General features: G+C 45.2%; 1 protein-coding gene across 1 annotated transcript; it reads left to right on the top strand.

The window, feature by feature from the left end:
• The first annotated feature begins 1,535 nt into the window (after positions 1-1,535).
• Positions 1,536-2,504, top strand: LOC116534719 (histone H3.3). The gene has a single exon (XM_032255291.1). The coding sequence runs from the start codon at positions 1,651-1,653 to the stop codon at positions 2,059-2,061; it is 411 nt and encodes a 136-aa protein (XP_032111182.1). The 5' UTR covers positions 1,536-1,650; the 3' UTR covers positions 2,062-2,504.
• Positions 2,505-21,826: the final 19,322 nt, after the last annotated feature.

The raw sequence follows: 21,826 nt of genomic DNA on the forward strand, positions 1-21,826 counted from the left end.
CTCCGTCTCAAAAAAAAAAAAAAAAAAATTAAATAAGGAAGAAAATAATTATGATTTAGAAAAGAAAACAGCAGGCTGGATGTGATAGCTCATGCCTATAATCCCAGCACTTTAGGAGTCCGTAGAAAGAAGACTGCTTGAGGCCAGGAGTTTGAGACTAGCTTGGGCAACATAGTGAGACCTTGTTTCTACAAAAAATAAAAAAGTAGCCAGGCATGGTAGTGTGTGCCTGTAGTCCCAACAATTTGGAAGACTGAGGCAAGAGGACTGTTTGATCCCAGGACTTCAAGGCTGCAGTGAGCTAGGATTCCACCAGTGTATTCCTGCCTGAGCCACAGAGTAAGACTCTTCCTCCAAAAAATAAAAATAATTCTTAAATTAGAAAGGAAAAAAGTGACAGCCATGCTTCCTCACTCTAGGGTAGGGGCTCAGGGAAACTTCCTGGGCCAACTTGTTGAAAATGGGGCAAAGGGTCATAGTGAAGGTAAGTCAAAGAGAGTCAGTGCCCCACATAAGAAAGGAAAGAGAAGCTGGGATTAGACTGAGATGTAGAAAAAGGAAGAGAGGCCAGGCGCAGTGGCTCATGCCTGTAATCCAAGCACTTTGGAGGCCAAAGCGGGCAGATCACCTGAGGTCAGGAGTTCAAGACCAGCCTGACCAACATGGTGAAACCCCGTCTTTATTAAAAAAAAAAAAAAGGGAAGAGAAAAGTCTCCAGGAAACAAGAGAGGCCCAGGAAAATGACAGTCAGCCAGGACCTAAAGGAGCCACAAGCAAAGATAAATTTATTTTACTTTTTTTTTTTTTTTTGAGATGGGGGATTTCACTGTTGCTCAGGCTGGAGTGCAGTGGCACAATTGTCAGGCTCAGGTGATCCTTCTACCTCAGCCTCCCAAGTAGCTGGGACTACAGGCACATACCACACCCAGCTAATTTTTTGTATTATTAGTAAACACAGGGTTTTGCCATGTTGCTCAGACTGGTCTCGAACTCTGTGGTCAAGCAGTCCACCCACCTCAGCCTCCAAGTGTTGGGATTACAGGCCAAGCCACCTTTCTTGGTCTGGGCAAAGGATTTGAACAGACATTTCTCCAGAGAAAATATACATGTGGCCAATAAGCACATGAAAAAATGCACAACGCTGGGCATGATGCCTCATGTCTGTAATCCCAGTACTTTGGGAGGCCAAGGCGGGTGGATCACAAGGTCAGAAGTTCAAGACCCGCCTGGCCAACACAATGAAACCCCGTCTCTACTAAAAATACAAAAAATTAGCCAGGTGTGGTGGCATGAGCCTGTAGTCCCACCTACTGGGGAGGCTGAGGCAGGAGAATCACTTGAACCCAGGAGGTGGAGGTTGCAGTGAGCCAAGATCATGCCATTGCACTCCAGCCTGGGCAAAAAGAGTGAATCTCTATCTCAAACTAACTAAATCTCTCTCTATATATATAAATAAAATATTTGTATCAATTTATTTTAAATATTTTTAAATAAATATTTCTTAAATAATTTATTTATATATAAATAATATATATGAATTGTGTTCGCAGCCGCCGCCGCGCCGCCGTCGCTATCCAACGCCAGCGCCGCCTCTCGCTCGCCGAGCTCCAGCCGAAGGAGAAGGGGGGTAAGTAAGGAGGTCTCTATACCATGGCTCGTACAAAGCAGACTGCCCGCAAATCTACCGGTGGTAAAGCACCCAGGAAGCAACTGGCTACAAAAGCCGCTCGCAAGAGTGCGCCCTCTACTGGAGGGGTGAAGAAACCTCATCGTTACAGGCCTGGTACTGTGGCACTCCGTGAAATTAGACGTTATCAGAAGTCCACTGAACTTCTGATTCGCAAACTTCCCTTCCAGCGTCTGGTGCGAGAAATTGCTCAGGACTTTAAAACAGATCTGCGCTTCCAGAGCGCAGCTATCGGTGCTTTGCAGGAGGCAAGTGAGGCCTATCTGGTTGGCCTTTTTGAAGACACCAACCTTTGTGCTATCCATGCCAAACGTGTAACAATTATGCCAAAAGACATCCAGCTAGCACGCCGCATACGTGGAGAGCGTGCTTAAGAATCCACTATGATGGGAAACATTTCATTCTCAAAAAAAAAAAAAAAATTCTCTTCTTCCTGTTACTGTTAGTTCTGAATGTTAGATAATTTTTTTTCCATGGGGTCAAAAGGTACCTAAGTATATGATTGCGAGTGGAAAAATAGGGGACAGAAATCAGGTATTGGCAGTTTTTCCATTTTCATTTGTGTGTGAATTTTTAATATAAATGCGGAGACGTAAAGCATTAATGAAAGTTAAAATGTTTCAGAGAACAAGTTTCAGCGGTTCAACTTTATAATAATTATAAATAAACCTGTTAAATTTTTCTGGACAATGCCAGCATTTGGATTTTTTTAAAACAAGTAAATTTCTTATTGATGGCAACTAAATGGTGTTTGTAGCATTTTTATCATACAGTAGATTCCATCCATTCACTATACTTTTCTAACTGAGTTGTCCTACATGCAAGTACATGTTTTTAATGTTGTCTGTCTTCTGTGCTGTTCCTGTAAGTTTGCTATTAAAATACATTAAACTAAAAAAAAAATAATAATAATATATATTTTATAGATGTATAAATTAGCCAGACATGGTGGTAACATGCCTGCAATCCCAGCCACTCGGGAGGCTGAAGCAGGAGAATCGTTTGAACCTGGGAGGTAGAGGCTGTGGTGAGCCGAGATCGTCCCATTACACTCCAGCCTGGGTGATAGTGCGAGACTCCTTCTAAAAATAAAAAGTTAAACATAGAGTTACCGTATGACCCAGCGATTCTACTCCTAAGAGTCTACCCAAGAGAACTGAAAACATCTGTACACAATGTCCAGACATTTGTGTACAATGAAAATATCTGTACACAAATGTCCATAGCAGCACTACTCACAGTAGCCAAAAAACTGCAACGCAAATGTTCATCAGCTGATGATGGATAAACAGAATGTGTCATTTCGATGTAATACATTATCCAGCCATAAAAAGCAATGAAGTAATGATGCATGCTACAGGGTGAATAAATCTCAAAAATAAATTAAAGCTAGCCACAGTGGCTCACACCTGTAATCCCAGCACTTTGGGAGGCTGAGGTGGGCAGATCACTTGAGGTACAGGGGTTGAAGACCAGACTGGCCAACATGGTGAAACCCTGTCTCTATTTTTTCTTTCTTTCTTTTTTTTTTTTTTGAGATGGAATCTCGCTTTGTTGCCCAGGCTGGAGTGCAGTGGCATGATCTTGGCCCACTACAACCTCCACCTCCCAGGTTCAAGCGATTCTCCTGCCTTAGCCTCCTGAATAGCTGGGATTACAGGCATATGCCACCACACCCGACTAATTTTTGTATTTTTAGTTGAGATGGAGTTTCACCATGTTGACCAGACTGATCTCAAACTCCTGACGTCAGATGATCCACCTGCCTTGGCCTCCCAAAGTACTGGGATTACAGGTGTCAGCCACCACGCCTGGCCCTGTCTATTAAAATACAAAAATTAGGCCGGGCGCGGTGGCTCACGCCTGTAATCCCAGCACTTTGGGAGGCCAAGGCGGGTGGATCACGAGGTCAAGAGATCGAGACCATCCTGGTCAAAATGGTGAAACCCCGTCTGTGGTGCATGCCTGTAATCCCAGCTACTCAGGAGGCTGAGGCAGGAGAATTGCCTGAACCCAGGAGGCGGAGGTTGCGGTGAGCCGAGATCGCGCCATTGCACTCCAGCCTGAGTAACAAGAGTGAAACTCCGACTCAAAAAAAAAAAAAAAAAAAAAAATTAGGCATGGTGGTGCACACCTGTAGTGCCAACTACACAGGAAGCTGAGGCAGGAGAATTGCTTGAACCCAGGAGGTAAAGGTTGCAGTGAGCTGGGATCCTGCCACTGCATTCTAGCCTGGGTGACAGAGCAAGACTCTGTCTCAAAAAATATATATACATATATTAAAATAAGCCCTGGTGCAGTTGCTCACACCTGTAATCCCAGCACTTTGGGAGGCTGAGGCAGGAGGATTGCTTGAGGTCAAGAGTTTGAGACCAACCTGGGCAACACAGACCCATTTCTACCAAAAAAAAAATAATATATATATATATTTTTTTTAATTAGCCAGGCATAGTGGGGCACACCTGTGTAGCCCGAGTTACTCAGGAGGCTGAGGTGGGAGGATTGCAAACCCAGGAGTGTGAGGCTGCAGTGAGCTATAATATCACCACTGCACTCTGGCCTGGGCCAAAGGCAGAGACCCTATCTCAACATTAAAAACAAGTTTTTAGAAACCATATTAAATGAAAGAAGCCAGTTACAAAAGGCAACATATTATATGATTCCATATATATGAAATGTCCAAAGTAGGCAAGTCTAGAGAGACAGAAAGTAGTGCTTGCCTAGGGTAGGAGTTTGAAGAGAGAGAAGGAATAACTACAAATGGGAACAAGTTTTCTTATTGGGGTGATGAAAATGTTCTAAAATTACATGATACGGATTGGTGGACAACTCTGAATATATATTAAAAACCACTGAACAGTATCTTTATTTATTTAGAGACAGGCTCTCACTCCCTTTCCCAGGTTGGAGTGCAGTGGCACAATACCAACTTACTTCATCCTCAAACTCCTGGGCTCAAGTGATCCTCCGGCCTCAGCCTCCTGGAGTAGCTGAGACTAAGGCACACATCATGCCTGGCTAATTTTTTTTTTTTTTTTTTTTTTTTTTTTTAGAAACAGGATCTTGCTATGTTGCCCTGGCTTGTCTCAAACTCCTGGCCTCAAGTGATCCTCCCGCTTTGGCCTCTCAAAGTGCTGGGATTACAGGCATGAGCCATTATGCCCAGCCCAAACAGTACATTTTAAATGAAAGAATTTTATAGCTTATAATTTTTATCTCTCTAAAGTTGTTTTTAGATAATTTTTTTTGAGACAGGGTCTGGCTGTGCTGCTCAGGCTGGAATGCAGTAACACCGTCTCAGCTCACTGCAGCCTCGACCTCCTGGGCTTAAACCACCCTCCTGCCTCGGCCTCCTGAGTAGCCGGGACTACAGGTGTGCACCACCACAGCTGGCTAATTTTTGTATTTTTGGTAGAGATGGCATTTCACTGTGTCGCCCAGTCTGGTATTTTCCAGTAAGGACATTTAGCTTTGTTTCAATCCATGTACCGTCTTTCTCCAAAGATGACCTTCTGAATTCACTACTCCGCAGCCCCAGCCCTGCACAGGTTGCCCATATTTCTGCCTGGGTCCTACATGTCTGTATCTTTTTTTTTTTTTTTTTGAGATGGAGTCTTGCTCTGTCACCCAGGCCAGAGTGCAGTGGCATCATCTCGGCTCACTGCAACCTCCGCCTCCCGAGTTCAAGCGATTCTCCTGTCTCAACCTCCCAAGTAGCTGGGATTACAGGCGCTCACCACCACATCCAGCTAATTTTTGTGTTTTTAGTAGAAATGGGGGTTTCACCACGTTGGTCAGGCTTGTCTTGAACTTCTGACCTCGTGATCTGCCCACCTCGGCCTCCGAAAGTGCTGGGATTACAGGTGTGAGCCACCATGCCCAGCACATTTCTGTATCTTAAGATCTGTCACTTAATTTAATTACCTCTCAAATATTTATATGTATTCCATGCAGACTTTTAGGGACTCAGAGAAAGACAAGAGACAGATAAAACTCTTAAGAAGTTAGTTTCACAGGAGAAGTAAAACATGCAAATATGGTGGTGCACACAGGCTGAAGCAGGAAGATCACTTGAGCTCAGGCTTTCCAGGCTATAGTGCGGTATGATCATGCCTGTGAGTAGCCACTGCACTCCAGGCTAGGCAACGTAACAAGAACTACATCTAAGAAAAAGAAAAAGGCGGGGCACAGTGGCTCAGGCCTGTAATCCCAGCACTTTGGGAGGCCGACTCTAAAAGAAAAAAAGAAAAAGCAGAATGCAGTCAGTGCCACAAGGGGGCAGTGCGGGAGATCACTTCTGACAGGAGAGCCGGTGAGGTTTTGTAGCTGTAAGGCAAAGGCTGGCTACGGATTTCAGTAGAGGCGGAAGGTGGGAGATTTCAAAGGGACAGGGACAAAGAAAAAGCGTGAAGGTGGGAAGACAGAGGTGTGTCTTGGGTACTGTTAAGAGTTCCATTAATCTGAGTGCAGGGCAAATGTAAAGAATGGAACAATGCGATGAGAGAGAGGAGAGTCTGTAATCTCTCTATTAAAAGAAGAATGCCATTGTGAAGAGTTTTTTGTTTGTTTGTTTGTTTTTGTTTTTGAGACAGAGTGTCACTCTGTTGCCAGGCTGGAGTGCAGTGGCGCAATCTTAATTCACTGCAGCCTCCGCCTCCCAGGCTCAAGCAATTCTCCTGCCTCAGCCTCCTGCATAGCTGGGATTACAGGCTTAGGCCACCATGCCCAGCTAATATTTTTATTTTTAGTGGAGATGGGGTTTCACCATGTTGGCCAGGATGGTCTCAATCTCTTGTCCTCGTGATCCACCTGCCTTGGCCCTCCAAAGTGCAGGGATTACAGGCGTGAGCTACCGTGTTTGGCCGGAGTTTTTACTTTATTTAGGAGACAACAGGAAGCCACAGCATGTTTCTTGTCTGGGGAGTTATTTGTTTTTCACATCTTCATAGCATGTATTTGATTAGAGAGAAGAACATTTAGATTAAGCAAAAGTTTAGAGTATATGTGATAAGCATTTGTAAAGTTCCACTTTAGTATACATTATCTCATTGAATCCTCATCAAGCCCTGTGAAATATATTGATGTCCCCCATTTTACCACTGAAGAAATCAAGGGCCCAAGAAGATATTTGACTTGTCTGGCCTCATCTGCCACAAAGCCAGTCCTTCTCTTTTCACCCCCTATGCATAGAGGCGTCCTCACAGAGCTGAGCTTCAGGAAGGTGATTCTCACAGTGCTGGGTGTGGAGTCCCAATTAGGGAAAAGGAATTAGGCTGATAGGACCAAGGGAAAGCAAAAAGAGAAAGCAGATAAGGCATGAGTCTGCCGTTCTTTATGGTCCAGGCCACATAGCCCTCCTGCACAAATAACACAATCCTTCTGCACCCAGCTGTCACCAGACACCTGCAAGTTAGCTCACTGCAACCTTGGTGTTATCAGTACTGCATGTAGCACTCTTCAGCATAAGTACCATCCTGTAAAATCCCCAGCAAGCCTTTGTCTCCTTACAGTCAGCCCACATCTTGCTGATTTTGCTTGTTGCTCCCTTACGACGTATTTTCATACTTTCTCGAATAAATCTGCCTTTCTATATCTACAGCTGTTGGTAAATTCTTCTTACCCCTGAGCCACCGGCCCTGCATAGTTACTGCTAACCTGCAACACTGAGTGAGACCTGTGCACCAGAGGCAGGGGCACTGCTGGGAGGGAGCAAGAGGTTAGGTGTGCCTGAGGAAGGTAGCATGGCCACGGATTGTGGAATGCAAGAAATGGGAGTGAAACTTTTTTTTTTTTTTTAATTTTTATTTTTATTTTATTTTTTTTTTTGAGACGGAGTTTCGCTCTTGTTACCCAGGCTGGAGTGCAATGGCGCGATCTTGGCTCACCGCAACCTCCGCCTCCCGGGTTCAGGCAATTCTCCTGCCCCAGCCGCCTGAGTCGCTGGGATTACAGGCACGCGCCACCATGCCCAGCTAATTTTTTGTAGTTTTAGAAGAGACGGGGTTTCACCATGTTGACCAGGATGGTCTCGATCTCTTGACCTTGTGATCCACCCACCTCGGCCTCCCAAAGTGCTGGGATTACAGGCTTGAGCCACCGCGCCCGGCCGGGAGTGAAACTTAAAGGGACTTGGTGATTGTCTTTGGTGTGTCCAGGAAGCCCTGAGGTTGCCTGCACTCTTTTTTTTTTCTTTCTTTCTTTTTTTTTTTTTTTTTTATAAAGACGGGGTTTCACCATGTTGGTCAGGCTGGTCTTGAACTCCCGACCTCAGGTGATCCACCCACCTTGGCCTCCAAAGTGCTTGGATTACAGGCGTGAGCCACCATGCCCAGCCGCCTGAACTCTTAAGGCTGGGAAAGGGGAGAGCTGGGTCTCCCAAAAGCCTGGCATGAGCTTATAATTTGCATATTGGATGGTGAAATGCTGCCTAACCTAGGATAGAATATACACGTTATAGAGTTATACTTAGGCTAAAGCATATGATTCCAATAACCATATTCTGGTATTCTAAATGGAGAAGGGATTCAATAAATGAATAGCCTATTTGCCTGGGCCGTCAGTTCACCCAATAATGCACACTTTGAACTACTATTCATTCATTCACTTGGCAAATTTTATTGATTGCCTCCTTTGTGCCAGAACCTACTATAGTAGGTTCTTGGGCTGTACCAGTAGACAAGCCAAATATATGCAAGTATATGTAAGATTTAACTGTGTAGTGACAAAATTAATTTTCTAATTAATTTATCTGGTGTGTTTGTTTCTTTTTTTGAGACAGGGTCTCACTCTATCACCCAGGATGGAGTACAGTGGCACAATCTCAGCCCACTGCATCCTCGATCTCCCGGCTCAAGTGATCCTCCCACTTCAGCCTCCCAAGTAGCTGGGACCAGAGGCGTGCACCACCACACCCAGCTAATTTTTATATTTTTTTGTAGAGACAGGGTTTTGCTATGTTGCCCAGGCTGGTCTTGAACGCCTGCATTCAAGCAATCCACCTGCCTCGGCCTCCCAAAGTGCTGGGATTACAGGCATGAGCCACCATGCCTGGCCTATCTGGTGTGTTTCTAAACAGGTTTGTTCCCTTCCAGGTCTTCACTTTAGGAGGCAATGGTCTATTTTAACCAAGAGGCAGTTTGATGAGGTGGCTAAAAATATAGACTTTTCTGCTAGATCTGGGTTCAAATCCCAGCTTCGCACCTTACTACCTGTGTAAACTTAGGCCTGTTTTTAGCTACTCTGGGTCTAACAGTGGTAATTTTACCTATGCCATAGGGTTGCCTGGTACCTAGAACTATGCCAGGAAATAGTAAGTGTAAGGTTTTCTCCAATAGTGCTGTATTTCCTAAAAACATTTCGAAATACTCTGTGTTTGGAGGCAGTTTTGTGACTCACAAAACAAAACCTGCTCCATTCTTGGTTATATCTATCCTTTCTTATCGCAAGTGATCTTACCCAACCTGATGGCCCTTCCATCCAGTAAACTTGGTTATGAATGACTGCTGACTGTTTTCCAAACCAGGCCTGATGCAGAGATAACAAGTTGCCAGCCCTGGTTATATTCAATAATATGACTAGGTTGAGTGGCTGTTCCCAGAATGCTGTCATCTGTGGCTACATAATTAGACTAAGTATGTTGCCTTACCAAGTGACTGATTTACAGAAACTGAGAACTCATTTTGATGTACAAGTTTGTTATGCTTGTTAAAGAAATACATATAGGCAGTCATGTGTCAAGGTGTGACTCACATTGGTTCCAGGATGGATCCATTTGTAGTTGTGCAGCAGGTAGCTTGTAGAGTTGTGAGAACTGGCTTCTGCCATAGATGGAAGACAACCCTTTTGCGACAAGCTGAGTCTCCTACTTTACTGGGCAGCTCCTCTTAGGCTACCCCTTCCCCACCATCTCATTCCCTCCAATTTATCCTGCAGAGTGGAGCCATTAAAAAAAACATCAGGCTGACGCAGTGGATCACACCTGTAATCCCAGCACTTTAGGAGGCCAAGGCAAGTGGATGGCTTGAGTCCAAGAGTTCGAAACCAGCCTGGGCAGCATGGTGAAATCCTGTCTCCACTGAAAATACAAAACATTGGTCAGGCGTGGTGCATACCTGTAGTCCCAGCTACCCAGGAGGCTAAGGTGGCAGAATGACCGGATCCCGGGAGATCGAGGCTGCAGTGAGCCATGATTGCACCACTGCACTCTACCCTGGATGACAGAGTATACCCTGTCTTTTTTTAAAAATGAAAATAAAAAGACCAGATCATATCTGTACCTCATCTAATTGTATTTCCTGTCTACCTTCCTCTTTGGGCTCTAATTTTCATTCATCTTGGCAGCTCCAATTTCCTGTCTATTAATCTCCCCCAGCCTCAGACAGCTGGTTGGGATGAAATCCAAGTCCCATGCTCTAATTATTTTTTCCTGAGGCACCATAGCCTTCCCAACTGCATATCCAAGAACTACCAACTTTTTTTTTTTTTTTTTTTTTTTGAGACTTGCTCTGGCACCCAGGCTAGAGTACAATAGTGCAATCCCGGCTCACTGCAACCTCTGCCTCTCAGGTTCACATGATTCACCTGCCGTAGCCTCCCAAGTAGCTGGGATTACAGGCGCCTACCACCACCACACCTGGCTAATTTTTTGCCTTTTTAGTAGTGACGGGGTTTTGCTATGTTGGCCAGGCTGGTCTTGAACTCCTGGCCTCAAGTGATCCAACTGCCTTGGCTTCTAAAATGCTGAGATTATAGGTGTGAGCCACCACGCCTGGCCACCACCAACCTTTTAATAAGCCAATAAGGCTGGGCATAGTGGCTCATTCCTGTAATCTCAGAACTTTGGGAGGCCAAGGCAGGAGGATTGCTTGAGCCCAGGAATTTGAGACCAGCCTGGGCAACACAGTGAGACCCTACCTCTAAAAAACTGTTTTTAAAAAATGAGCCTACAGATGTGGACACAGTGCCCTCCATGCACTGGTGACTGTGTCCATTGTGAGGAGGGTCACCAAGCATAAGCTGTCCTTGGAGGGAGACAATAGGCAGCTGAGGGCAGACTTAATGAAGGCCTCAAGTGCTAATTCTTACCAGAGCCCAGCACAGGATGGGCAATCTTTGAGCTACTGGTGTTATCCTCAGTTCTCCATACATTGTTCCTGGCACCCCATAGCTGCCTCTCTTAATGGACCTCTCTGCACTCTCCAGACAGGTGACAAGTGACCCGCCCTTCTGCCAGCAGCACAGTCTAGTGACATTGCTGCTGACCTTAGCCAGTGCTGCAGCATTGGAGCAATTAATATTTTGTTGCATTTAACCCTAATTATTAAATGAGTGGGATTCTTTTTGAGATGGGATCTGGCTCTGTTGTCCAGGCTGGAATGTAGTGGTGCAATCACAGCTCACTGCAACCTCAAACTCCTGGGCTCCAGTGATCTTCCCACCTCAACCTCCTAAGTATCTAAGACTATACGCACATGCCACCATGCCAGGCTAATTTGTTGGTTTTTGTTTGTTTGTAGAGATAGGGTCTTGCTTTGCTACCCAGGCTGGTCTTGAACTCCTGGCTTCAAGCTATCATCCCACCTTGGCCTCCCAAAGCACTGGGTAGCTTTGGGAGGCCTATGCCACCATACCCAGCCTGAATGGGAATTTTTAAAAATGAAAATTGGTGATATTAGTGAAAATGCAAAGGTTTTATAATTCACTACAGTTAAAAGTCAATAAGCAGGCCAAAAGTAGCAAACCTTTGCCACACTAGTTGGGGCTCATTGGACTTAAACCAATCCCTAATGTGTAGAGTAAAATAAAAGAATATGGACAAATGATTTGGAAATGTCATTGAAGAAAATATCTAAAAGGCAACATGTAATTAGATATTCTATATTTTTTTTATCTCAGGACAAAAGAAACTTAAGGGATCCCTTCTCCCTTACAGTGCTTAAGTTTTTGTTTTGTTTTTTGAGAAGGAGTTTCATTCTTGTCGTCCAGGCTGGAGTGCAGTGGTGCAATCTTGGCTCACTGCAACCTCTGCCTCCTGAGTTAAAGCAGTTTTTCTGCTTCCACCTCCCAAGTAGCTGAGATTACAGGCATGGGCTACCACACCCAACTAATTTTTGTATTTTTAGTAGAAATGAGGTTTCACCATGTTGGCCAGGCTGGTCTCAAACTCCTGACTTCAAGTGATCCACTCACCTCAGCCTCCCAAAGGGCCGGGATTATAGGCATGAGCCACCGTGCCCAGCTGTGTTTAAATTCTTATTCAAGGCCAGGCGTGGTGGCTCAGGCCTGTAATCCAAGCACTTTGGAGGCCAAGGCGGGTGGATCACCTGAGGTCGGGAGTTCAAGACCAGCCTGACCAACATGGTGAAACCCCGTCTTTATTAAAAAAAAAAAAGTTATTATTCAACTAGTACATGTCAACTTTTGTACATGTTCAGGAGTGTACTTAGTACATGTACACTTAGTACTTCTAGTCAGAACTGCCTTAATTTCTTTGACCAACTCGAATGATGATAGAATTATTGGCACTTCTTGAGTTTATTATGTGCCAGGCATTTATCCTATTTTATTCTCCAGCACTGTCTGAGGTCAGTGTTGGGAGAGACAGTCTGCATGGTCCAGAGCATGCCTGCATGTTCTTGCTGGGTATGCCAGGAATGTAAGGCCCTGGCCACACTTTCCCAGACCTTTTCCCAAAGCTGTGTGTGTAGTGGGCAACCTTGAGGGATAAGATAATGTCTTCTACCAGGACAAAGAGAAGAATGGCCATGAAAGAGGTGGTTTTTCTGAAATCAGAATTCCTTTTCTGCAATGCAGACCATTCCATGCATAGCATCCACCTGGGCCCCTCCATGTTGCCCCTTGTGGGACTTAGAAGAGCAAGGACAATTGACACAAACATGATTCTAGTGCTGATTGTTGTGCCATGAGTCATAAATCATTCTTTCTCTGACCCAGAAGTCTTGTGTCTTCTGCCAGCATCCATGAAACAGCAACAGTAACTATCTTTTAAGTAGGGTAAAGTTCCAGGCTTTTGACAGTTTGGATGGACAGGATTTAATGTTGTCATGACTATGGGGCAGCAAGGCTTGCAGCCACAGCCAAAAGGCAACATAATTGTGAGTGCTAAGTCACTAGATCCCTAAAATTTAGACAAATGGCATCAGCAATGAGAGGATATAGAGCTTCCAGTGGACCAAAAGCACTGGAACGTGCAAAACCTTGTTTATTGAAACAAAGCTACACTCTCCCTTTGTGCAACTGATTCTTTGGACCCCTCCCCAACCGCAGCTATGTTAAGAAAAAAGCTGAGTATGTTGGAGAACTTCATGGAAGGGGCTTTGTTACAGGAACCCAAGTCACCATCCTCCCCAGTCCTGTGGCAGGAAGTGGTGCTAGGCACAGCTGGAGTGGTTTTAGAGCAGCCTGAAATAAAAGACACCACTCAGTTCCTCAGGGCCAGAATCAGAGGAGGCTGTGGCCAGGAAAATCCCAGATACTGGATGAGCCTGAGGACAAAGCCTAGGCAGGCGGACACAGCCAGCAATTAAAGGGCATCACAAAATCTGATGCTGCAACACAGAGAGGTCGCCACCTCGGTAGAAAAGGAACCAGAGCCCCTCAAGAGTGAATGGATGGACACATAGATCCTCCACCCCCTCCTCATCCACATGGAGAGATCTCCACTCCCTCTACAACTCAGGGCCACAAATTCTATATGGTTTCTGCAGAAGCAAGTCCTCATGCACCTAGTTTTAGTACCTAGAGAGCTGGTCTCTGGGCACCTGGATAAGATGACAACCTGGTAGGCACCAGAAGAAACTGCCCTTCTCTTGATGCCTGCTACTTGCCCTTCCTATTCCCACGTAGTTCCTTTGTCTTTTCTCCATCCTACATGCTTTGCCTCAATGTGGAACTAAAATACATATCGTTATTAGTTACAGGGTTATTGACTGAATCAAGTTTTGATTCCTAGACTTGTTTGTAAAATGCAGTTGCATTGAACATTTGATTTGTCTTTATTTATTATTATTATTAAGACCATGTCTCACTCTTGTCACCCAAGTTGGAATTTAGTGATGGGATCATAGCTCATTGCAACCTCCAGCTCCAACTCCTGGGCTCAGGTGAGCCTCTTGCCTCATCCTCCTGCCTCACCCTCCCGAGTGTCTAGCACCACAGGCACTCGCCACCATATCCATCTCATTTTTTTAATTTTTATTTTTGTAGAGATGTTGGGGAGAGGGGTCTGCCTAGTTGTCCAGGCTGGTCTTGAACGCCTGGGCTCAAACCATCCTCTGGCTCAGCCTCTCAAAGTGCTGGGATTGCAGGCGTGAGCCACCCTTCTTACTTGTCTTCCTTTAGAAAACACTGAATTGTCCAAGATCAAGGGGCTGGATTAAAAAAGAAAAAGAAAAAAAATCTGGATCTCCAGTACATTATCTATAAATGGGGGTGATGTTGAAAAGACTAAATTAGTTAATACACATAAAACACCTACAATGGTGACTACTGTTGTTGCTATTCATTGAGGTGTGATACATGATGTAGTTTCCCCATCCAAAAACACTCCCAGTTGGACAACATCCCATTGGAAAGCCAAGGAGATAGGAAGCAATACCAATGCAGCAAAGAAATAGGGAAAGAAAGTAAACAGCAGTGTACCTACCACCCTAGGACCTATGAAACTCCTGGGGGCCCTTCCCAGTTGCTCCTCTCTCTCATCTCCCTGCATCAGGGACAACCACTTTAACTTTTATGTTAGTCATTCTCATGCTTTATAGTTATGTATGAAATCTGAACAACAGACCAGCCTGGCGAATGTGGTGAAACTTCAGCTCTACAAAAAAAAAAAAAAAAAAATTAGCTAGGCGTGGAGGCACAGCCTGTAATCCCAGCTACTTGGGAGGCTGAGGCACAAGAATCATTTAAATCTGGAGTCAGGTTACAGTGAGCTGAGATGGCACCACTACAACTCCAGCCTGGGAGACAGAGTAAGATCATGTCTCAAAAAAAGAAAAAAATCTGAACAATATATTGCTCAGTTTTGAAAAAGCTTGAAAAAGTTAGTAGAAAGCACGAACCCAGCAAAAAAGGGGCTGTATGGCCCCATTTGATGGAGGCCCAAGAGAGGAGATGACACAGAGTTCTGCATTGGAAGCTGGCCTCAGCATCCCTGAGAGCCTATGGGGTCACCCCAGCTGTGAGAGGGCTAAGCCACACAGCAGTTCCTGGAAGCGCAAAAGTCAAGGCAGTTTGGCTTTGGCAGCATGGCAGTATAGACCAGGACAATTTTTTAGGAAGGAGCACATGGAAGATTTTTGTTTTTGTTTTTGTTTGAGACCCACTTTGGCTATTGTCACCCAGGCTGGAGTGCGGTGGTATCATCTCGGCTCACTGAAACCTCTGCCTCCCAGGTTCAAACAATTCTCCTGCCTCAGCCTCCCGTGTAGCTGGGATTACAGGCACCCACCACCGTGCCAGGCTAATTTTTGTATTTTTAGTAGAGACAGGGTTTTGCCATGTTGGCCAGGCTGATCTCAAACTCCTGTCAGGTGATCCACCGGCCTCGGCCTCCCAAAGTGCTGGGATTACAGACGTGAGCCACTGCACCTGACCGGATATTTGTTTTTAAACCTTGCATAGCCCAAATTGTCTTTATTCTGCTTTCACACGTGTTTGATACTTTGGCTGAGTATAAAATTCTGGACTGGATACCATTTTCCTTTAAAAATTTTAAGGCATTCTCTTTCATCTTTTTTTTTTTTTTTTTTTTTGAGATGGGGTTTTTTTTTTTTTGCCAAGGCTGGAGTACATGGTGTGATCTCGGCTCACTGTAACCTCTGCCTCCTGGGTTCAAGTGATTCTCCTGCCTCAGCCTCCCAAGTAGCTGGGATTACAGGCATGCACCCCCACACCTGGCTAATTTTGAATTTTTAGTAGAGACGGGGTTTCACCATGTTGGCCAGGCTGGTCTTGAACTCCTGGCCTCAGGTGATCCTCCCATCTCAGCCTCCCAAAGTGCTGGGATTACAAGCATTTCACTTTCATCTTATTCTAGTACTATATTAAAAAATCTGGGTCAGTGGGACACAGTGGCTTGTGCGTGTAATCCCAGCATTGGGAGGCTGAGGCCAGCGAATCACTTGAGCTCAGGAGTTGAAGACCAGCCTCGCCAAGATGGTGAAACCCCGTCTCTACTAAACATGCAAAAACTAGCTGGCCATGGTGGTATGCACCTATAATCCCAGCAGGTTACAGTGAGCCAAGATCACACCACTGTACTCCAGCATAGGTGACAAAGGTGAGACCCTGTCTCAAACAAACAAAAAGAGAGAGAGCACGTGCACACGAAAGAAATCTAACGCTATTCTTCCTGATTCTGTATATGTATCTGTTGTTTTTTTTTGTCTCCAAAAACTCGTGGAATCCTGTTTGACCTGAGTGCTCTAACATTTCATAATGAAGTGACTAAGTGTGAGTTTACTCTCATCCATGGGCTGGGCACTTAGTTTCAATTTGGAAACGTCTTCCCTTTATAGGCTGCTTGTTTTATTATTTCTTTGACAAGATTTCTTTCTCTCCATTTCCCATTTTCCTTCTGGGGCCACTAATAATTGTATGTTGAGTCCACTGGGTTGGGCCTTGGCAGTTGTCATGACTCTTTCCAGCTCTTTACACATTTACTCTAATTTTGGGAGATTTCCTCAATTTTAACTTCCAGTCTCTCTATGGAGTTTTTCGTATTTATTATCAAATTTTTAATTTCCAAGAACTCTTTCTGGACTCTCATTGTATCAGGTCCAAATACATTATTCACAGTTATAAAGCGTTCAAATAAATATTTGTTGGGACTGAGCATGGTGGCCCACTCCTGTAATCCTAGCACTTCGGAAGGCTGACGCAGGAGGATCGCCTGAGTCTAGGAGTTTGAGACCAGCCTGGGCAATATGGCAAAACTCTGTCTCTACCAAAAATACAAAAATTAGCTGCATGGTGGCAAGCACCTTTAATAGCTACCTGGGAGGCTGAGGTGGGAGGATGCCTTGAGCCTGGGAGGTGGCAGTTACAGTGAGCTGAGTTCATGCCACTGCACTCCAGCATGGGTGACAGACTCAGACTCCTTTTCAAATAAATATTTGTTGAATGGAATTAACAAATGATTGGGACAGACAGTAAACAATCTACTCATATCTTTCAAATCCCTATTTAATCAAGAGCATCTATGTTTTATCCTCCCAACAATACAAGTGCTACATGTGAGATGAGAAAAACAATAAGGAAATATATGAGAAGTAAATAATACACATTGATATGCTGTTCAGATTTTTTTCCTTTTCATGGAGAACAGGTCTCACTATGTTGCCCAGGCATGTCTCAAACTCCGTAGCCCAAGCTATTCTCCCACCACTGCCTACCTAAGCATTGGAATTACAGGCATGAGCCACCATGCCCAGTGCTATTCAGATTTTTTTTTTTTTTTTTTGAGACGAAATCTTGCTCTGTCACCCAGGCTGGAGTGCAGTGGCACGATCTCGGCTCACTTCAAGCTACGCCTCCTGGGTTCAAGCGATTCTCCTGCCTCAGGCTCTCCAGTAGCTGGGATTACAGGTGCCCACCACCACACCTGGCTAATTTTTGTATTTTTAGTAGAGACAGGGTTTCACCATGTTGGCCAGGCTGGCCTTGAACTCCTGAGCTCAGGAGATCCTTCTCCCTCTCCCCAACTTGGCCTCCCAAAGTGCTGGGATTACAGGCATGAGCCACTGTGCCCAGCCCAGATTTATTAAGCAGTAGTGGTGCATTTCATGCACAGGTAGCAGCTAATCTAGTAATAATTCTCCCCGACAAATCATTGGGAAAAAGGTGGCAATTTTCTACTTTTATGTTCAGGGGCATCAGCAATATATAAATCAATGTCTACACAGGTCTTTGTTACACAGCACGAGTCACAAAATATTTGTCACCAAAGCAGAATAAGTTTTTAAGCTTTTAATAGCAAGAAACTGGTTTGAAGAAAATCTTGCAATTATAAAGTGATTTTTTTGAAATGTGTTGTTGAGAGAAGTGACTTGTCATGTAGTTATTTATTGTATCAGTTATTTTGCCTGGTTACCCTGATCTCCTACCTCTAACCTAAAACTAAACACTTTATTTGAGATCTGTTTATTTGCTTATCTGATTCTTGGCCATATATCTAATTTCCACATCCTCTTGGTCAGGATTTCGTGTGCATCTTAAGCTTGCTTCCCGTAAGTTATCCCCAACTGTCAAACATACAAAGAGAAGGTACAGTCCCTATCCCACCGCAAACTCTCTTATTTCTCATAGCTGGATCATCCTGTGTCACTCACTATTCCATAACATTTAGCAGTTGCACACCAGGAATTAAGCTAGGTCTAATTTTGGTCTTTGCCCTTAAGGCGTCTAAGCTGCAGTGTGTTGCTGTAAGGATCCAGTGAACACTGGAGCCCGGGAGCAGGGTGGCTAATCCGTGAGCCAGGTGTTCTACATATACAGTACAGGACCATTTAATCTTCACTCCAATTTAGAAGAGAAGGACTTTTATCATCATGTTTGCCAGATGAGGAAGCTGAGGCTCAGGAAGGTTTGAAACTTTGCGGGACCGAGTTGGCAGGAGGCGAGACGGGTCTCTAAGCTCAGCTCCTGGAGCTCCCCAATCAAGCTGCGTCCACGCAGTTAGGATGCATCGCGTGGGCCTTGGGGATAGGCAGAGCAAAGGAGAGTTTTTTCCCGTTCGCTCGGGGAACAGCGTTCAGGGGCAAGGGGCGGTGGGTCCCGAGACTAGGCGAGGGGCCGGGCCTGGGGAGGGGCCAGAGCCAGCGAAGCTCCTTGTCTCCCGCCTTGTCTTTCCTCTGGTGGGCCCGCGGGGCTTCCACTGCCCTGGGATTGTAGCTGGGACTTGTTACCAGATCCTGCCGAAGGCAGGTCTTCTTTTGGGACGGGTCGCTCAGAGGAAGGACCTGCGGCAACCGCTGCCCAGTTCAAAACCGCGTCTCCTTTTTCATTCTGAAATGAAATTCGTAGTTGGAGAAAACGGGCCTCGCCAGCATGATTTACCAGCAAGACGAGCGCTCGCTGCAATCCCTTGAGGAGAAAAGGAAAAGACTAATTTATAGCGCAGTCACGAAAGCCTCGACGCGCCTCGGGCAGCGCCGGCCGCAGGGTCGCATCCTGGGGAGCGCGGGCAGAACGCCAGGGGGAACAACGCACTGCGGAAGCTGCAGTGAGTGGGGCCGCCTCCCTGCCGTGCTCACAAGGCTCGTTCCTACAGCAGGGTCGCGGGTCTCAGCCTTGCGCCCTGTCTTTGCCACCCCAAACTCTCCGGCGGCGAACAACGCCTCCCGAGGGCGGCTCCGCGGCTGCTCCGGGAGGCGGCGGAAAAGGCGCGTCCGCAGCTCGGGGGACAGAGGCGGGGTCAGGGCCGGCCGAAGAGAGACGGCTCCTGCGGCCCAGAAAGCTGGCGGGAAGGAGGACCCCCAGCCCCTGCCACCTCCACTCCCTGCTCTCCATACAGTGAAGACGCTGCCCCAGCGCAAAACATCTCTAGCCGTCCTAGGCGCACCTGTTTCTGTAGAAAACGTGTTTTGTGTTTCAAACATTTGTTTGTGTGAAAAGAATACTTACTGCTAGACACCAGCAATCAGTCCCTCCACCATCAGAAGATCACTGTAAACATTTAGGGATCCACCCTTTGAAACTTTTCCGAGGCATGTGATGCACACACACACACATAATGGGAGTAAAGCATAGCATGGTCTTTGTAACCTGCTTTTTTTCTTTTTTTCCACTTAATAGCTTATGGACTATTTTTCATGTTAACAAATGTAGATTCACATAACTTATTTTTACATATACAGCATATTTGTATATTTTTGTAGTTATATTGTAAAATGATGAAAATATATGTGAGATTTACACAGTAATTTAATTTTGGTAAAGACGGCAGAAATTCATGGGTGTGCCACAGGAATCTTTTACAAAAAGTTTATGGTTTGTGAATCATTTAAAAAATACTTTCATGGGCCCATGGCTCAGATTATACCAATGATCATAATTATTTTTCCATCCATAGTGTACAATTCACTCTAGCAGTGGGAATCTTCTCTTTGTGGCCTCTTCGCATCTTTTTCCAACATGAGGCAAAGAGATAGCTCCCCTTCTTTCTAACATCAGCAGCATGTTCCAGGCTTACCTTACTTCTTGGGTGTCCTGACAACTTGAGTTGACCGCCTCCAACAAACTCTGATTTACTTTAGAAGAGAACAGCACAGTGGGCCCAAATCTGGTTTTTGTTTTTTTTCTGAGACAGTGTAACTTTGCCACCCAGGCTGGAGTGCAGTGGCGCAATCTCAGCTCACTGCAACCTCCACCTCCCAAGCTCAAGCGATTCTCCTGCCTCAACCTCAGAGTAGTTGGGATTACAGGTGCAGGCCACCGCACCTAATTTTTGTTTTTTTAGTAGAGATGGGGTTTCTCCATGTTGGCCAGGCTGGTCACGAACCCAAATCTGGTTTTAAGAGTGAAGATCTGGGCTGGGTGAAGCAGCTCATGTCTTTAATCCCAACACTTTGGGAGGCTAAGGTGGGAGGATAGCTTGAGTCCAGGAGTTGGAGACCAGCCTAGGCTACATGGAGAAACCTCATCTCTTAAAAAAAGTGTGTGGATCTGAATGTCTTTGTGCATAGTGGAAACAGAATTGTCCTGGAGTATGAATTCACAGACTAGTGCTTGTTGGAGACAAGCTTTGTAACATTTGGTAGTAACTGTACTGTATCCTCTCTGCCCCTGGAGACCTCTCTTCCTCTTCTCCTCCTTACTCTGTGCCCTGGGTCTCCCTGCTGATCTAGTTGGTTTTGGCCAGTGGGAGGCAAACACAGCTCTCTCAGCACTCTTCCTATGCGGTACCAGAGGATTGACTGCGTTCTCTCCACTGAAGACCCTCTTCATGTAGCCATCCCCTTTGAATTCTGGTAACAAGCTTTCCTCCCCTTTATACTCAAGCAGAGGTTGGCTCCCAATTGGCATTGACTCCAGGAACATCCATTCATCCCTTGTAGTTGTCCCTAAACCCTGAAACTCTTTTGTCCTTAATTAAACTCTCTTCAATTATCCAGGTTGAGTATGCCATCAAATTCTGCCAGGGATACTAACTGATATCCCAGGATTAAAGATGATTTCTTAAAACTGATTTTTTTATGCCTTTCTATATTTCCTAAGCTTTTCACAATGATGATGCTTTTCATTTATGAATTTTAAAAATGTCATCAAGAAACATTATGAAAGTCCTCTTGCTAAGAGTCATCTGAGCAACTAGTTTTCCAAGGGGCACATTTTAGGAATGTGGCACAAATCACATCCAGAAGGAGCTCCTCCTCAAACTTGCAACACTTATCTCTGGGTAGTGGGGTGTCAGGGTAGCTTCCTTCTTCTATTACTCCTATATAGTATGCATTTTTACAATGAATGTAAATCATATTTACCAAAACACACCTTTTTTTTTTTTTTTTTTTTAGAAGGAATCTCACTCTGTTGCTCAGGCTGGAGTGCAGTGGTATGATCTTAGCTCACTGTAGCCTCTATCTCCTGGGGCTCAGATGATCCTCCCACCTCAGTCCCTCAGCCTCCACAGGTAGCTGGGCCTATAGGTGTGCATCACCACAACTGGCTTTTTTTTTTTTTTTTTTGTAGTTTTTGTAGAGATGGGGTTTTGCTGTGTATTTTAGCCTGGGCTTACCAGGCTAGTCTTGAACTCCTGGTCTCAAGCGATCAGCCCACCTCAGCTTCCCAAGGTATTAGAACAATCAGCCTCTTCACTCTCACTCCTCTCTCTCTATCTCTCTCTCTCTCTTTTTTTTTTTTTTAGCTAGGGCTCAATCTGCTCAGGCTGGAGTAGTGGTGCAATCATGACTCACTGTAACTGCGCACTCCTGGTCTCAAGTAAAGCTGCCTTGGACTCCTGAGTAGTTGGGACTACAGCCTTGTACCATTGTGCCTGGCTAATTTATTATTATTTTTCTTTTTGGTACAGACATGGTCTTGCTATGCTTCCCAGGCTGGTCCCCAACTCCTGGTCTCAATCCTTCTTCCAACCTCAGTGTCCCAAAGTGCTGAGATTACAAG

Source organism: Sapajus apella, unplaced genomic scaffold, assembly GCF_009761245.1.
Source record: "Sapajus apella isolate SASKATOON/1434 unplaced genomic scaffold, GSC_monkey_1.0 scaffold89, whole genome shotgun sequence".
NCBI classification, from domain to species: Eukaryota; Metazoa; Chordata; class Mammalia; order Primates; family Cebidae; genus Sapajus; species Sapajus apella.